General features: G+C 38.2%; 1 protein-coding gene across 5 annotated transcripts in view; it reads left to right on the top strand.

Moving 5' to 3' along the window:
* Positions 1–17,152, top strand: part of ical1 (islet cell autoantigen 1-like) — a 68,351-nt gene that overhangs the window by 29,095 nt on the left and 22,104 nt on the right. For 3 of the 5 annotated variants that reach the window (XM_022675268.2, XM_049479076.1, XM_049479077.1), the window contains 7 exons: positions 2,571–2,723; positions 7,353–7,392; positions 7,467–7,504; positions 8,096–8,267; positions 14,604–14,676; positions 15,112–15,235; positions 16,734–16,932. In XM_022675268.2, the coding sequence (XP_022530989.2) occupies positions 2,571–2,723; positions 7,353–7,392; positions 7,467–7,504; positions 8,096–8,267; positions 14,604–14,676; positions 15,112–15,235; positions 16,734–16,932 (799 nt within the window). Of the gene's footprint in view, positions 1–2,570; positions 2,749–2,789; positions 2,965–7,352; positions 7,393–7,466; positions 7,505–8,095; positions 8,268–14,603; positions 14,677–15,111; positions 15,236–16,733; positions 16,933–17,152 lie in introns of those variants that run through there. The other 2 variants (XM_007230869.4, XM_015608225.3) reach the window with 2 other exon arrangements.

The raw sequence follows: 17,152 nt of genomic DNA, 5'->3' as shown, positions 1-17,152 counted from the left end.
GTGTGTGTGTGTGTGTGTGTGTGTGTACTATAACAGGCTCTGTGTGTGTGTGTGTTTGTGTGTGTGTACTATAACAGGCTCTGTGTGTGTGTGTGTGTGTGTGTGTGTGTACTATAACAGGCTCTGTGTGTGTGTGTGTGTGTTTGTGTGTGTGTACTATAACAGGCTCTGTGTGTGTGTGTGTGTGTTTGTGTGTGTGTACTATAACAGGCTCTGTGTGTGGGTGTGTGTGTGTGTACTATAACAGGCTCTGTGTGTGTGTGTGTGTGTGTGTGTGTGTGTGTGTGTGTGTACTATAACAGGCTCTGTGTGTGTGTGTGTGTGTGTGTGTGTGTGTGTGTGTACTATAACAGGCTGTGTGTGTGTGTGTGTGTGTGTGTTTGTGTGCGTGCATGCGTGTGTGTGTGAAGAGCAGCATAACAGCGGGAGTAAGTATTCTTACTGACAGGAGTCATCTATAACTGTAAATAAAAAGAAAATATACAAGTCAGCTTTGGTAGAAAAGTGCTAACAGTAGGGAACAGTCAGTTTTCCACTTTGTTAGTGCAGTGCTGGTACAGGGTCGTCTGCCGTATTTGAGCCAGTACACACCTGTGTTCAGAGAATCAACAGGTTAGGTGCGACAGTCGTTCACCAGCACCAAAACGACTGCTCAGTGACACTGATGTAGAACAGTCAGAAAGTGACACTGGGCCAGCTGTGGGCCAGAAGTATTTTTCTGCTTGCGACTCTAAACCAGCAGTGCCGACTTAGAAACGACTCCGGGCCAAAGTCGCTGGCTATCTGGGTAGTGAATAAATATACATTAATATATTAATATACATTAATATATTAAAAATAATCTACAAGCCATATATTAAAATGGAAATATAAGAGTTGGTAGAATATAACCCAATGGTATGGAAGCCCATTCCTATGGAAGCCCATTCCCGCCACCTAAAAAAAATAAATAATCCAGCAAAATGTTTTTTTATTATTATTAAGTAAACTGCTATCTCAATATTTTGAGATACTAAGTCAATATTTTGAGATACTAAGTCAATATTTTGAGATACTAAGTCAATATTTTGAGATACTATCTCAATATTTTGAGATACTATCTCAATATTTTGAGATACTAAGTCAATATTTTGAGATACTAAGTCAATATTTTGAGATACTATCTCAATATTTTGAGATACTAGTAGGCTGTACAGAGACAGAAGCAGGTGAGACAAAGATGCAAAATGGATACCATCATTGAGGACTACTTCAGACGTGGATTCACAAATCATGAAATATTGGAACTTTTAGAGGAATCACACAATATCAAAATAAGCCTCCGGATCTTGGACGAGGCTGAAGTTAGCTTCTTATTCGCCAGTGTCTTATTCAGATTTCCGTTCCACCTTAAATGCTGGCTGAACATTCATGCGGCCGCCTGTAGATGTCGCATTTTAACAGTAAAAAACAGCATGTAAGCAAAGTGCTGTGAAAACGCTCTGAATAAAGGGGAGAACACAATGCGAGGGACAGAGTTTAACTCTGAGTGAAATATAATGTAAATAAAATTAAATATGAATTAAAACGTTATTGCTATCACTTTTGGCCTAATTCCCAGGTCATTATCTACAGGTGGCCGCATGTATATTCAGCCAGCATTTAAGGTATCTCAAAATATTGACTTAGTATCTCAAAATATTGACTTAGTATCTCAAAATATTGAGATAGTATCTCAAAATATTGACTTAGTATCTCAAAATATTGACTTAGTATCTCAAAATATTGAGATAGTATCTCAAAATATTGACTTAGTATCTCAAAATATTGACTTAGTATCTCAAAATATTGAGATAGTATCTCAAAATATTGACTTAGTATCTCAAAATATTGAGATAGCAATTTACTTAATAATAATAAAAAAAAAATTGCTGGAGTATTTTTATTTTTTAGGTGGCGGGAATGGGCTTCCATACAATGGTTTTTGTAACTTAATTTTGAGATTTATTATTATTATTTGTTTAACTAAATATGTCAACCACCCTATTACACGGCTGTCTACCACTCTCTCTCCCACTCTCATTTGCTGAAAGTCCCGCCCACACTGTAACCTCATTCGCCAACTAAGGCTGAGGAGAGGCCAATCAGGATGCTTAGGATTTATCGTTCATAATTTACCATGTATGCAAGCTACGCTTTAGTGGTTTTAAGCATAGTTAACACACGTTATACACACATTCTATAAGTCTTGCATAATTTTTAAATCTTATAATAGATAGCAAAATAGCTAATGCATGAGGCTATGAATAAATGCTTTACAGTTTGTGGCTGTTATAATGTTAACTGTTTTATGGTCTAAAGCTCGAACCCCCGCTCATGCAGCTTTGCCACCAAACTGCCGGTGCTCCCTCCGGGTGGGTAGATGGCTATAATAATAATAATAATAATAATAATAATAATAATAATAATAATAATAATAATAATAATAATAATAATAATTATTATTATTATTATTATTATTATTATTATTATTATTATTATTATTATTATAGTGTTACTGGTTATTTGTTGATTGGTTATTTTGTGCGCAGGCTCGGTTTCCCCGCCCCTCCTCCTCCTCATTTCCTCCCGGGTTGTGACGCGCGTGAACGCTCCCCGTATCCTGCTCCGCTTCGCCACCGTCAGCGGCTCGCTGAGGACCTGACCAGCCGCGACATCACCGCAGCCGGGCAGGGCTCTTACCGGTGAGCGCCGCCGCGTGAAGAACAGGTAGAGTGGAAGCAGCGGGTTTGTGTGGGGGAACCGGGGCCGGTAGTGGGACGGGGCAGGCAGGTTGATGACTGACTGAGCGGCTGTGAGACGTGGCTCCGGCCCCGGGCTCCGGCTGACCTGCTGCCTCCTTATCTCTCCCTCCGGCTCCGCTCAGGAACTGACGCCAGCTGCTCCACGTAGCCGCTTTGATGGGGACACGGCGTTAGCCCGCTGGTTCGCTCCCTACACTTTTATATCAATCCGTGTGTGTGTGTGTTTATATTGTTAACCTGAAGAGAGCAGCTGGTGGGCTGGACCGTGTTTGGGCAGCAGGTGTAGCTTAGATGCTCTGCTAACCTCAGTAGCTCTGGCTAACGCTAGCTCTGTTTTTATTAGGAGACACGTTACAGTTGACCACAGAATTCTCTATTTCCTATAACGCAGCCATTTAAAAATAGAATTTAACGTTATAGGTCTTTGTTTTTACTAGCGTACAGCAGCCCTAATGTGACCTGAAATGTCTCTCCTTATCCAGGGAATGGTCCAGCAAGCTATCGGTTCTCCTCAGAAGAGCACGGGCTTTATGTGTAGCTAAACGTGTGTTTAAGGTCCTTCTGTCTTATTATAACACTCTTACATGTGTAAGTTACAGCTGTGTAGCTGATGGTTGGAGGTTATGTAGAAAAATTCAGAGGTAATCATACTTCATTATTACATTCATTTGATCCAGCCCCAGAGCACTATGCTACCACCACCCTGCTTAACAGCTGACATGGTACTACACAGGGGTGTTAGAAATATTGATTTTATACTCATAACGTTTACATTGTTTTGCAATACTGTGGTCTATCTAATATTAATCTTGACAAATTTGGTAAGTGTAAATTTACATTTTTAATTTTCTGACTGTTTCAGGCTAAATGCAAAAATAGAAAATAGAAAAAACTCATTATTTAATTTTTTTAATGTAATGCAGTGTACAAGAAATAAGTTTTCATCTATTTTCCCAATTTTAGTTGTTTCATCTCTGCCCCTCACAATCGTAATTTCAGAAAAAAATAAACAAATAATCTTTTTGTATTTTCTGATTTTATCATTTTTGCATTTTTCAATTTGTTAGTGTTACAGGATACAAAAGGACAAATCTGAAAATTGAGAAAAGATTCAACTTTTCATTTTTCTCAAAATTCTGTTTGCGAAAAGCTGAAACGAAAAACTATATAATTGAAAAAAATGGATTAAAAAAACAGATCTTCTACACTAGACTGAATTAAAAAAATATGTTTCGTACTAAATTTTCTACTTTTGAATTTAGCTTGACACGGTCAGAAAATGTTAACTGCTAAACGTTACACTGACCAAATTTACTGTGCAGTATCGAATTTAAATGAACAGTTTAATGTAAAGAATGGTGTTAGACAGTGGTTCATTTAGTTTTGTGTTTACACTCTAAATAGCAGTGTTGTATCATGTTGTTAGGTCAAACTTATACATCTGTAATTTTGAAATGTTTTTATACTATAACAGTTTATTTTTCTAAAATTTGATTGAAACTATATATCGTATGTAAAGATGTTTTTGACGTTTTGACTGAAATTTATTCCGCAATACGTATCTGGAACAGATAGCTAACCTAATAAATGTAGATATAAAATCTGTTTCACAATCACCTTTGGTATGTGTTTGGTATCATTGTCCTGTTGGAACACCCAAATGGGTCCATGTGTCAGTGCCACCACCTTGGTTAAGAGCTGGTAGAGTGTTCTTGAGGTTAAATGCTTTAGTATACCTCCCTTGCTTTTCTTGCTACCCAAGTAGCAAAGATAGTGTCCACAGTACCATTAGAGTAACCTAAACTGGCTGTGTGTAACTATCATCAGAATACCAACTTGTAGGTGCCTCAGCTCTCATGCAGGTTCTGAGCTATATTAACATATAGAAAATGTTTTTGTGAAATTATATCAATGTTAATAAAATATTTCCTATTGAGATGATTATTGAACAAAAGAAACATAATGAACGCAGCTCCAAATTGTCCAGCGGACTAAGGTGCTGCCAGTATGAGCTTTGGATTGCTGGTTTGAATCCTGGGTTATGGTGATTGCCATCAGCAGCCAGAGTCAGAGAAAGCACAATTGCCTTTTGCTCTCTGTGTTTGGGTTAATGGCGTTCCTTTCTTTATCACTCTCAAGGTGATGTCAGCCTGCACAGGCATCTTCTAACAGCTATATCAGAGCTAGGGAACCATGCTACATCAGCGACAGTTGGAAAGAGGTGGAGTCTGGCTCCACATGTATCAGAAGAGATGTATGTTAGTCTTCACTGTCCTAGCGTTGGGGAAGATAGGGGAGTCCCATTGGATAAATGGCCTTTAAAATTGGGAAGAAAATGGGATAAAATTAGAATGAAATTTAAAACAGAGAAAATGAAAAAATTAAATACAAGAAAAAATGAACAATAAAGTACTAAAAGTGTGCCAGAGTACAGTAAGGGATGCACTGACGTGGAAATTCAAGGCCGCTGTATATACAGCTTTGGAAAAAATTAAGGGACCACTTCAGTTTCTGAATTAGTTTCTCTGATTTTGCTATTTATAGGTATATATTTGAGTAAAATGAACATTGTTGTTTTATTCTATAAATTATGGAAAACATTCCGAATTCCAAATAATTTACAGCATTTATTTGCAGAAAATGAGAAATGGCTGAAATAACAAACAAGATGCAGAGCTTTCAGACCTCAAATAATGCAAAGAAAACAAGTTTATATTAATAAAGTTGTAAGAGTTCAGAAATCATGAATAATCCTGTTTTTTTAATCACAGTTTTCATGCATATTGGCCTGTTCTCCTCCACCAGTCTTACACACTGCTTTTGGATAACTTTATGCTACTCCTGGTGCAAAAATTCAAGCAGTTCAGCTTGGTTTTATGGCTTGTGATCATCCATCTTCCTCTTGATTATATTCTAGAGGTTTTCCATTGGTAAAATCAAAGAAACTCATAATTTTTAAGTGGTCTCTTATTTTGTGCACCCCAAGTTAAACAGTTTCAGTTAAGTCTTCAACAACAACAGTGATGTTGCTGTTGAACATCAACAGTGTTCATTAAGCTGAATGCCTTGACTTTACAGTTTGCCCTGTATTTGCCTTTTGTTGTTGTTAAGAGTCTAAAGAAACCCAGACAGACACAAATAGAAAATGTAGCAAGGTATTTGTTTTCTAGTGTAAATGAGCCTTAAGGTAACCTGAATTAAACATGTTGATGATCTGATGATCTGGCAACCACTTTACTGCTGTAAGAAATCAAACAGTTACAGTTGTCTCTTAGATCAAATACTCTGCTTTGGCTTTGAGACATTCGCTATTGTTTTTTATAATCGCAGGGCGCCCACCACTTGTCCTGTTATCTGAATATGTTGCCCTGCTCTTCTAAAACACACCTCCTTCAGCTCAAACAGCAGCTGATCTGATGACTCCAGCTGATATGAGTCAGAGCAGGGACGTCTGAACTGCACTGCAGGTGAATTATAAGACAGAAGGCTGGCAGTTTCCAGAGCCATGGACTTTGTGAATACCAAACACCACAGGCTGTTTCGCAGGTTATACTATGGGTTGTAGACGTTATAGTGTGGATAAGCTCATTTGCTTATCTGTAGCATTGCAATTCAGAATCCATGTATAATGCAGCTCATTATTTTAAGCTTGAAGGTCATCCAGGTATATCCAGTCGCATTGCATGCTGATTTGTCCTTCCCTGTATTGTTAAGGATTTTGCCTCGACTAAATGGTTACTGTGGTATCTTGGGTGGTTTATATTGAGTTGCTTAATAGTTAATAGGTGGTTGTGATGGTATCCCAGGTGTTTCTTACAAATGTTGTGGTTAATAGGTGGTTGCTATTGTGTTCCATCTAAAGTGGTTCCCACTTATCTCTGTTGTATACCAGGTGGTTTCTAAGTGGTTGCTGAATGGTTGCTTTGGTATATTAGGTGGTAACTTTGTTATTACAGGTGGTTGTGATGGTGGTTACTAGTTGGTTGCTATAAATTTGCTGTGTGAATGCTATGGTATCCTATTGCGTGACTTTCACACCTGTAGTTTGTTTCACTGATCTGAATCAGTTCAGGAGTTTGTTAAAACGAAACCCCTTGGTTCGATTTGGTTTGATTTGGTTTCACACAAGGAAAATAGCAAGGTCAACAAAATGCATTACAACAAATCATGTGAGCACATCATCTACACTGATTGTTCAGAGCTGTCTGAGGCAGGCATAATAAAGTAAAAGGAGTAAGAAGTTTTTGTTTTTTGGACTAGCATGTATTTCTGTAGAGTTTAACATGGAGCAACAGCAAAGATGGGATTAGTTAATAGCTGTAGTAAAAACTGCATCTGCAGCTTTTTAACTCAAACATATATTTTACTGATTATTTAATAGTTGAATCGGATCGAGATCAGATCATGTTCTCATTACAAACAAACCCCTCTTAAGATTGTTTGGGACCTCCTGTCACAGGGTCTCGGTGCGATTATTTTGTTGTGAACCCGAGTGTGATTACTAAAAGATGCAGGCTAAGGGGGTGTTATTTATTTATTTAACCTTTCCATTTGTTTTTTCCTCTCTAGTTTCCAATGTTTGCTGAATGCAGATGCTGAATTTCAAAAAGTAAGCACTGCTATTGTTATGAATTATGAATGTTCCCTATAAAACAATAAAACATGGTTTTCTTTTGTTTACAGGGCCAAATAGGGGATATAAAGAGTATGGATGGCTATGGGTAAGTGCTTACTTCCAAAAAAAAAAAAAAAAATATATATATATATATATATATATATATATTATACCTTTTTTTAACATTATTTATTTGATTTTGTATGTAATCTATATTTTAAAACTGTGTTTTCTGGAGCCCTGTTCTAAAATGTAATACCTAATGGTTGTTTTAATGTGTTTTAAACCTGAAATAAAAAATGGATAATATTGTTTAGTGTTTTTGACACCAAAAGTATTGTTAATTTATGAATATCCTGCAATATTGTGATTGTATTTTAGGACCATTTCACCCACTCCAATAAAAAAAAAAAACGTCAGTAATAATGATTATATGATCATAATATGATCATATATAATATAAAAAAAACACGTTTTCTATAGTTCACTATATTTTATTTACAACTGTTTACTGACTGATTTTTCAGTTAATTTATCAGAAGTCCAAATTAATAACACAATTAAAAATCATGAAAGGACATTTTAATATACATGGTGGCCATACTGTCCAGTCCTAATTTAACAGGAATAATATATGATTTGCTTTATGCTGTTACTTAAATTTGATATTTTCTCTTTTTTGTCTTCTATGTTCCAGCTTTTCGAGTGATATGTTCAGTGGCCGATCGGTTCTGGGTGAGGACCACTCAGTCATGGCCCGCATGCAGAAGAAATTCTGGAAGACCAAGCAGGTTCTAATCAAGGCCACAGGAAAGAAGGAGGATGAGTATGTGGTGGCATCTGACGCAGACCTGGATGCTAAACTGGAGGTAAGAGACTGTGGGAGAGTGATGGATGACACATATGTCATACGTTGTCAGAAGTTGATGTATATCTAATCAAATACATTTTAATAATTGAATTACTGTTTTAGTGTAATTTTAGAAATGTAAGTTGATAAGCTGTAAAGAAGTATTGTGTCAGTAATGGTCATATTTTACACTTTTACTTAAATTATATATAAGGAGGTTATTTTTACACTGTGTTCAATTGCTTGCAGGGTTGAAGGTAGCTGCATTTTATTTCTACTATAAAAAAAATAACTTAATGAAACCTTTGTTTTTGTATTTGTTTTTGATTACCCTGATCATTAAAACATCTAGTCTTAATATTCTAATGAATGCCCAGGCCTCACAGTAGACCTTCATCACTGGCGAACAAAATTTTGCTTTAGCTCTTTATGTTTACTTTTTAATTTCCAGTATTAGCTTTAGCTCTCTACGTTTAGCTTTTGCTTAGACTTAAGGAGAAGCTTTGCTGAAGTTTACTGATGTAAACCAGACCTGCTCACCCCTTCTAAATGAAGAGGAGAACAACACTGGTGAAATACAACAGATATTGATCATACTTTGTATGTTTACACTGGTGTTTTTGAAGAGCCAGATTATAACTTAATTAGAAAGAGAACACAGGTTCCGGTTCCCAGGGGCTTAAATTAATGAGTAATCATGATTTTATTTTCATTGAAATCATGATTATTGATGGAAAGTGTGCTTGTAATAGTGCTGTATGCTCTAGTGAAAGGTGTATATCTGTGCAGTGGCTCTGAGTGTAGTTACTGGTGGTAATAAGGGACTGGGTTGCTGGTTTAATGCTGTGTGTGTGCTTTAGGATCTGTCGGTCAATGAGTAGATTACGGTGGTTTTTATGAGCTGATCGGATGTTTGTGAGAAAGCTGAAGAAGAGATGAAAGAAAAGGCCAGTAGAGGCAAAGCAGAGGTGAGAGAGGGTGACTGAGAAATGGAAAAATAAGATACAGAGATGGCCTGATGGACAGAGTGGCTGCTCTGATCTATTCACTGGTTCTCAGCATCTCTCCGCTCCTGCGTTTTTCCTATTTCACATCACAGTGATTCAATCTGAAATGCCTAGTGGCTATGAGAACCTGCACATCTAACTGATTGTCTCTTGCCCTCTCTTGTGCGCTCTCTATCGCTCTCTCTCTCTCTCTCTCTCTCTCTCTCTCTCTCTCTCTCTCTCTCTCACTGTCTCTCTCTATCTCTCTCTCTTTCTCTTTCTCTCGGTCACCGTCTTGCTCTTTTCACTCACTCTTGCTGCCTGAGATGGTAAAATTAAGTTTTCATGTTGCTCCATTAATTACAATGTTTGTACGGCATCATTTACACAAGATATTACAATATTACAATATTAAAATCTTTTTATAGCTTGTATAAGAAAGCTTGGAATAGATCCATTTTCACGATATGTTGCCCTGCCCTGTGCTCATATTGCTGCAAGTTTGTTTCTTGTGGGTGGGCTTGAGATTGCTTATCATGGATTATTATGTCTATGATTGGTAAGAAGGAGTTTTTGGTGAGTTGATATAGAATTTTGCTTCACCTCATTACAATTAATTTGCATAAAATTGAGGAAAACTCTTTTCCTTTTTTTCTACTTCTACTTGCTACAGATCTCATATTCCCCTACTCCCAAACGACTGGTCGCTTGTCTTTTTGTCTCTTGCAAGGGTGAATGTAGGGTTTGCTTTCTATTCTGTCTCTCTCTCTCACACACTTTATCTCTCTCTCAACCTGGTATCTGGTACTGTTTTTTTTTCAAAGTAAATTTGCTAATGTACTGTGTTTGTATTCAGGGGTTTTGTGCCCCAAGGGAGTTCTGACATAGTCCTGATGTGCTTGCGAGAGTAATACTACTTAAGAGTGTTTTCTGAAAAAAATAAGGGCAGTACCTGAGGAACCTGTAAGAAGTGTGATTTATTTTTTTATGATTTATTTACTTACTTGTTTCCCATTGATATTGGGATATTTGGCACCCTCAGTGTGTTGTGTGTTAAAATGTAGTATTTTTTTTTTGCCTTGATCTGCTGATTAGAAATAAAGAATAAAGAATACTTGGTTGGAAATGTGATTATTTCTTTACAGCACTCTGTATATATGATATTTGAATGTAATATTCTTGGCACATGCACAGTTGTTCAGACTTTTTTAAAATCCAGATTGCTTGCTGATTCTATTATAATAATCTCTGTTACCTGTGTGTTCATATTTTTTTTATGCATGTGATGTGTGTTTTTGTCTTGCCTCAAGGTACATCCTGGTTTATAGATCATTTAGCAGATGCAGTAATTGTGTCTGTGTGTGTGTGTGTGAAAGGGATATGGTAATTGACCCCTGAATCTAAACTGTCGTTCAGCTGTGGAAGGTAAACGAGTTTCAGAAACAACTCAGTCATTTTCTTCAGCAAATCAAATGAGCATGGCACACGGTGCTGGCAGGCAAAATGAGAAACTGGCCTAAAAATAGACTACTCTTCTTCGAAGCATAATCATCCACCTACTCGCATCTAGAGAACACACTGTGCCTCATTCAGAAGGGTTGGTGTTTGTGGTGTGTTGTCTTTTTGTTAGTTACAGTACTTTAGACAGTTACACTGGTCTGTTCTCTCATATCTGCTCTTGCAAAGGAGAGGGTGGTAGGCTCCACACACAGTAGTTTTACTGCTGCTCTAGTCTTTTACAGTTACAGACACCTGTAACTACTTTTACAATGCAAGACAAAACCACTTTGCTTTCCTATGTGTGCTGTGTGTCCTCCTATCTGCAATAAATGCCCAGTACTTCACTGTAATCACATAACGCCTGTTTTTTCTAGTGGTGAAAAGAACCACCAGAACAGTGGAAGAGTTTAGATCTGGTCATAGGGCTAGCGAAGGAAACATCTCGCCTGAGCCATCGCCACCGTGGTCAATAGGCAGAATCAAGATAAAGATAACAGGACTAAAACTCATCACTACTAACTTGATACACTTCAGCACTTCAGAAAATCAGACCAATTCATAACATTAAAACAAGGTTTCCTATGTCGACTTCATTTAAGTACAGTGTTTTCATAATATTTTGTAAAAATTAAAAAGTATTCCAATTTCTGAATTGTACTAACCATAAATTAATTTTTAAATTACAGTAAAATTATTTATCGCAATATACAATATGCTGTCCATTTGGGTTGTACACTGGTGCCTAGATTGAACCCTTAGGTCTGTGCTAATGCGACAATCCTACAGAGTTAACAAATAGCCCACCAGTTAGCAGACTCTGCTCAAACCTAGAACATACAACGTGTGTGTCTGTCTGTCTGTGTGCGTCTGTCTGTGTGCGTGCGTGTGTCTGTCTGTGTGCGTGCGTGTCTGTCTGTGTGCGTGCGTGTGTATGTCTGTGTGCGTGCGTGCGTCTGTCTGTCTGTGCGTGCGTGTGTCTGTCTGCGTGCGTGTGTCTGTCTGTCTATCTGCGTGCGTGTGTCTGTCTGTCTGCGTGCGTGTGTCTGACTGTCTGCGTGCGTGCGTGTGTCTGTGTGCGTGCGTGCGTGTCTGTCTGTGTGCGTGCGTGCGTGCGTGTCTGTCTGTCTGTGTGTGTGCGTGTGTCTGTCTGTGTGCGTCTGTCTGTCTGTCTGTCTGTCTGTCTGTGTGCGTCTGTGTGCGTCTGTCTGTCTGTCTGTCTGCCTGCCTGCGTGCGTGTGTCTGTCTGTCTGCGTGCGTGCGTGCGTGCGTCTGTCTGTCTGTGCGTGTGTCTGTCTGCATGCGTGTGTCTGTCTGTCTATCTGCGTGCGTGTGTCTGTCTGTCTGCGTGCGTGCGTGTGTCTGTGTGCGTGCGTGCATGCGTCTGTCTGTCTGCATGCGTGTGTCTGTCTGTCTATCTGCGTGCGTGTGTCTGTCTGTCTGTCTGCGTGCGTGCGTGTGTCTGTGTGCGTGCGTGTGTCTGTCTGTGTGCGTGCGTGCGTGTCTGTCTGTCTGTCTGTGTGTGTGCGTGTGTCTGTCTGTGTGCGTCTGTCTGTCTGTCTGTCTGTGTGCGTCTGTCTGTCTGCCTGCCTGCCTGCCTGCGTGCGTGCGTCTGTGTGCGTGCGTGCGTCTGTCTGTGTGCGTGCGTGCGTGTCTGTCTGTCTGTCTGTGTGTGCGTGTGTCTGTCTGTCTGTGCGTGCGTGCGTCTGTCTGTCTGTCTGTCTGTGTGCGTGCGTCTGTCTGTCTGTGTGCGTGTGTCTGTCTGTCTGCGTGCGTGCGTGCGTGTGTCTGTCTGTGTGTCTGTCTCTCTGTATGTCTGTCTAAAGCGAGAGCGCGAGAGAGAGAGACCTGAAGAGAAAGTTAATCAGTAACATGGACACACCACTTGCCAACACCAACACCCTCAAGGACCTTCAAGGATTAGTTCAGTGAAAATACAACAGCAGTGAACAGTGAATGTGATGCACCAATGTCACCAGTACAAGTTAAAGAACTGGGTTAAGATGAAACTGTTTTCATGCGAGCAATACTTTCTTTCATAAACCATTAGCTGGAGTGCTGGTAAAACACCTACATGCACTATAACACACTGCATCACTGAGTTATTTAAGTACATAATTACATTTAAAAGCCATTCGTTCTCTGGCTAGACTGCAAATATATACCGTCAGAAGCTTGGAGGGATAGGAGCGAAAAATGCTCATGATCTGTTACAGGGCTGCTGTGGTTATCATCAGTTAGTTACACTTATAAACTGCTGCATATTAATGCTCTAGTGTAACAGTTAGATAATACAGTGTCCAGATTTTGCGGTGGATGCATTGCTACAGGTAGCTTAGCTTATATTTCGCGTTGGTTTGCAAAGGTGTTCTGCTGTTTTTACTGCAAAGGAATGCAAATGTGTGAAAAAAGTAGCGGCTTACAGCCCTTAAATTACGGTAAGGTTCTTGTCCTGTTTTTTATGCAGTATTTTGCATAAAAGAAAATTATGCTGTTAGCATTGATATCATGCTGCAGCTATTGGGCTGAAAATCAAAATCTGCATTTAAATAAATATTAATTGTTCTGTATGTTTGTAGTTTTCATATTTTGAGTACAGCACTTTAAATCATTTTTGAATAATTGAAAGTTCATTGTTTAGCCCTTACATATTTATATATTGTCCAATTTGTCCCCTATAAAAAATAAGTTATACATGTAGAGCCTATTAAGGTTGCATGACCACAGCAGACGTCTGGTTCTTTCCTTTAGTTATAATCTAGACCAGAACTGTGCATGTTGCTTCTCCACAGTGTGAGTTCTGAGCTGGATGTAGGACAGTGTGTTCTGCTGGTTTGAGTAGATGATAAATGATTGTGATTCAGAGAAAGTCGGGCTATTTTTACCCACGATTCCTTTTTCTCCTGCAGTACAAGCGAAGTTTCTGCAGTGTTCCGCAGTAACCTCGTAAACATGCTAACCGAGAGCAGCTCAGCCTTCATTACTCATTTATACACACACTGCTACTGCGAGTTCAATTACGTACACACACACACACAAACACACGCACACACGTGCTGACTTTACCTGAAGAAAAGTGGCATAGGCGGAGTGAGGGGTTGCTTATAGGGCTCTAATCACACCGGATGTTTTGGCAAAAGCCCCCCCCTTTTTTTTTTTTGAAAGTAATATTTTATAATGTTTCCCTTCACTATATCTGAGAGTACTGTAACGCCGCTAAAGGTTTTAATCAGTAAATATGCTCTCCCTAAACCACACAAACTTGGAGAACACAATCAACCACTCAAAGGCATAACCCATAATAATCAACCAGTGGTACAAACAAAATCTTTATGACCGGTCAAACTATTAAGAATCTTTATTTTGGGAAGGATTGGGCTCCCAAACCCCAAAACTGTGGAATGAGAACAGCTGCAGCTGATTAATCTGGTTTACTTGTTTTTTTTGCAGTGTGTGAACTAATATTAATAGCAAGGCTTTAATCCAGTTTGTTCAATGTTTGATTATCAATTTGTCATTGCACCAGTCTTAGTGCTGGAGATACTGTTTAAGAGTGAGAGAGTGAGTTAGAGAGAATGAGTGAGAGAGAATGAGTGAGAGAGAATGAGTGAGAGAGAATGAGTGAGAGAGAATGAGTGAGAGAGTGAGAGAGTGAGAGAGAGAATGAGTGAGAGAGAGAATGAGTGAGAGAGAATGAGTGAGAGAGAATGAGTGAGAGAGAATGAGTGAGAGAGAGAATGAGAGAGAGAGAGAATGAGAGAGAGAGAATGAGAGAGAGAGAATGAGAGAGAGAGAATGAGAGAGAGAATGAGAGAGAGAGAGAATGAGAGCGATCCCTCATTTCCTTTTGTTTGTTTTTCTTTGTTCTGCAGTTCTTTCGTTCGATACAGGCCACATGCACAGAGCTGCTGAAAGTGATTGAGAAATACCAGCAAAAGATCACACGTGAGTGAGAAAACACACACAGCTTATGTTCTGACAAGTTCAAAACGTAAAAAAATATTTAAACTTATTAGTCGAACTAACCCTGTAATTATTAGAGTGAAGAACATTCAATATATTGTGATTATGTTGCAGTACAGTTAGCAAGAAGATTTGTTCCACAAAAATATACCACTGACACCTAAACTATTAATCTAACATCAATACTGTATTTTTAAAAATCTCAAAGTATAACATATAGCATTACTAAGTTATATTGATATTATTTAAAACCGCTACTATTTAGTTAATCAGAATTTAAATTGTTGCAACACACACTCTTTTTATTAATTTTATTAAAGTATTAATAATGACATCAGACATTATTAATCAGCCTAACAGTAGAACTGTTGTCATAGATCCTTGTGTTAATCCTTGCTTTGATCTTTTCTCCTGTAGATCTGTCTCAGGAGGAGAATGAAATGGGTTTGTTTCTACGCTTCCAGGCAGAACATGACAAAACCAAAGCAGGAGGCATGATGGACGCCACCAGTAAAGCACTCTGCAGCTCCGCCAAGCAGAGGTACACAATCTAATAAAAACACTAATAAAACACTTAATTTCCTTACCCTTCACTTACCTTATTTTTCGCACTATAAGGTGCACTTAAAATACTTAAATTTTCCAAAATATTATCAGTGCGACTTATAATTCAGTGCGCCTCATGTATGAATTTTACCAGTCAGGTTGTAAGAAGCTGTAAAGCCACTCGCTGAAGTACAGCTTTATAAAGGAGTTTCAGTTTAGTATCTCCAGCAGTATTAGTATTAGTATATTAGCGTTACCTGCTAAGCGCAAGCGTTCAGAGGTGAGTATTATCTCACTGTCGTCTTTGCGTTTACCATATCAAAACAAGCTGGGACGAACCGCTAGTTAATATTGTCCTGGTTTACTGTAGCTCTGTCCTGGTTTCTTATTGTAGCGCTGTCGGGCAGCAGTTTGGTGGCATTAGCGGTTAGCTTTCATTCCAGCTTTTCATTGTTTAAAAAAAAAAACCTAGTCCAGATAAAGCTCTCCATCCAGATAGAGTAAAGTTGATTGTGGTTGGATGAGTATAAACATATTACACTCTTCCAATAACATATTGGTTTATATGTGATCAATCACATTATGAATAATAGTATAAAATTATTCATGGCAGAGACTCAAGAGAACTCAAGCAAAATGCCCCAACTAAGCTTCTTTAATATATTTGCATTGTATGAAATGCATTCAGTTTCAATGGGCATATATGTGGCTGAAAGAGGTAGCCTAGTGCATCTCAAATATAATCATTTCAATATAATATTATAATCATTATGGCTTTTAGCAAAAATGTGTTTTGGAGAAGGGGTAGTGCACTGTAGCACTGTAGTTTTTGTCCTTAATAGTATTTTTTTTCCCTTACATTATTTTTAATGTAAGTTCAAAATTTAGTTTTGAAACTAGAACTTTTACATTTTTAATTGAATAAAAAGCTTGAGTTGATACTTCAACTTCTACAGAAGTATTTTAAACCCTAGTATCTATTGTAGTATCTTGAGCTGTGATGTCATGTAGATGCATGAAATAAGTATTCGCTGATACTGTTCTTTGTATATAAGAAAATTTATTACAGAAAAATATATGTATGCTTAAATATACTACACTATAAATGTACCTGAGAAATGAAGGTGAATACTTTTGACACCTTTGTCTGCTAGACTAGTAAACATATAGTCCTTTAGTTATTTCAGAAACAAAATGCTAAAATATATTTGATTTGTGAAATGTTAAATAAGTGTTGATTGTGTCAAATGGGTGATTTAACTGCATGTGCATTTTGTAAAAAAAAAAAAAAAGTTTAAAAAGAATTTTCCATGTAACTCCCTTACACTTTACTTTCTCCAACCATGCTTTTATTTGTTTAACATGTATTACAATAAAATGTGTATTTATGACACACGTAACTGTTTAATATTTCTATGTGAAAAATACAAGTTTGTGCACATAAATACATACAGAAGCAGTGTGTAATCTGTGCTTGCCCTCTCTGTGAGCAGGCTGGCCCTGTGCCCCCCGCTGCAGCGGTTGGAGCAGGAGGTGGAGACGTTTCGGCGGCGGGCGATAGCGGACACGCTGCTGACGGTGGGACGGATGGAGAAGGCGCGCACTGAGTACCGCGGAGCTCTGCTCTGGATGAAGGACGTCTCCCAGGAGCTCGACCCAGACACCTACAAACAGCTGGAGAAGTTCCGCAAGGTCAGAAACACACACTGCTACCTGCAGTCTTTCTAAACACTGAATTGGAACACAGAGAAATCCGTGAATATTTACAGTGATCTTTAAAGACATTGAGATGTAAGGTTATACATTTATAAATTCATAATAGAGTTAATAAGCATGCCAGTATTATCAGATATTCTTTATTTTTATATGTATGTATGTCTGAAAAAAAAATGATTATATTGTAGTGTTTCCT

Source organism: Astyanax mexicanus, chromosome 5, assembly GCF_023375975.1.
Source record: "Astyanax mexicanus isolate ESR-SI-001 chromosome 5, AstMex3_surface, whole genome shotgun sequence".
Taxonomy (NCBI): Eukaryota; Metazoa; Chordata; class Actinopteri; order Characiformes; family Acestrorhamphidae; genus Astyanax; species Astyanax mexicanus.
The sequence above is the reverse complement of the archived record's forward strand: the minus strand, read 5'-3'. Positions and strand labels throughout refer to the sequence as shown.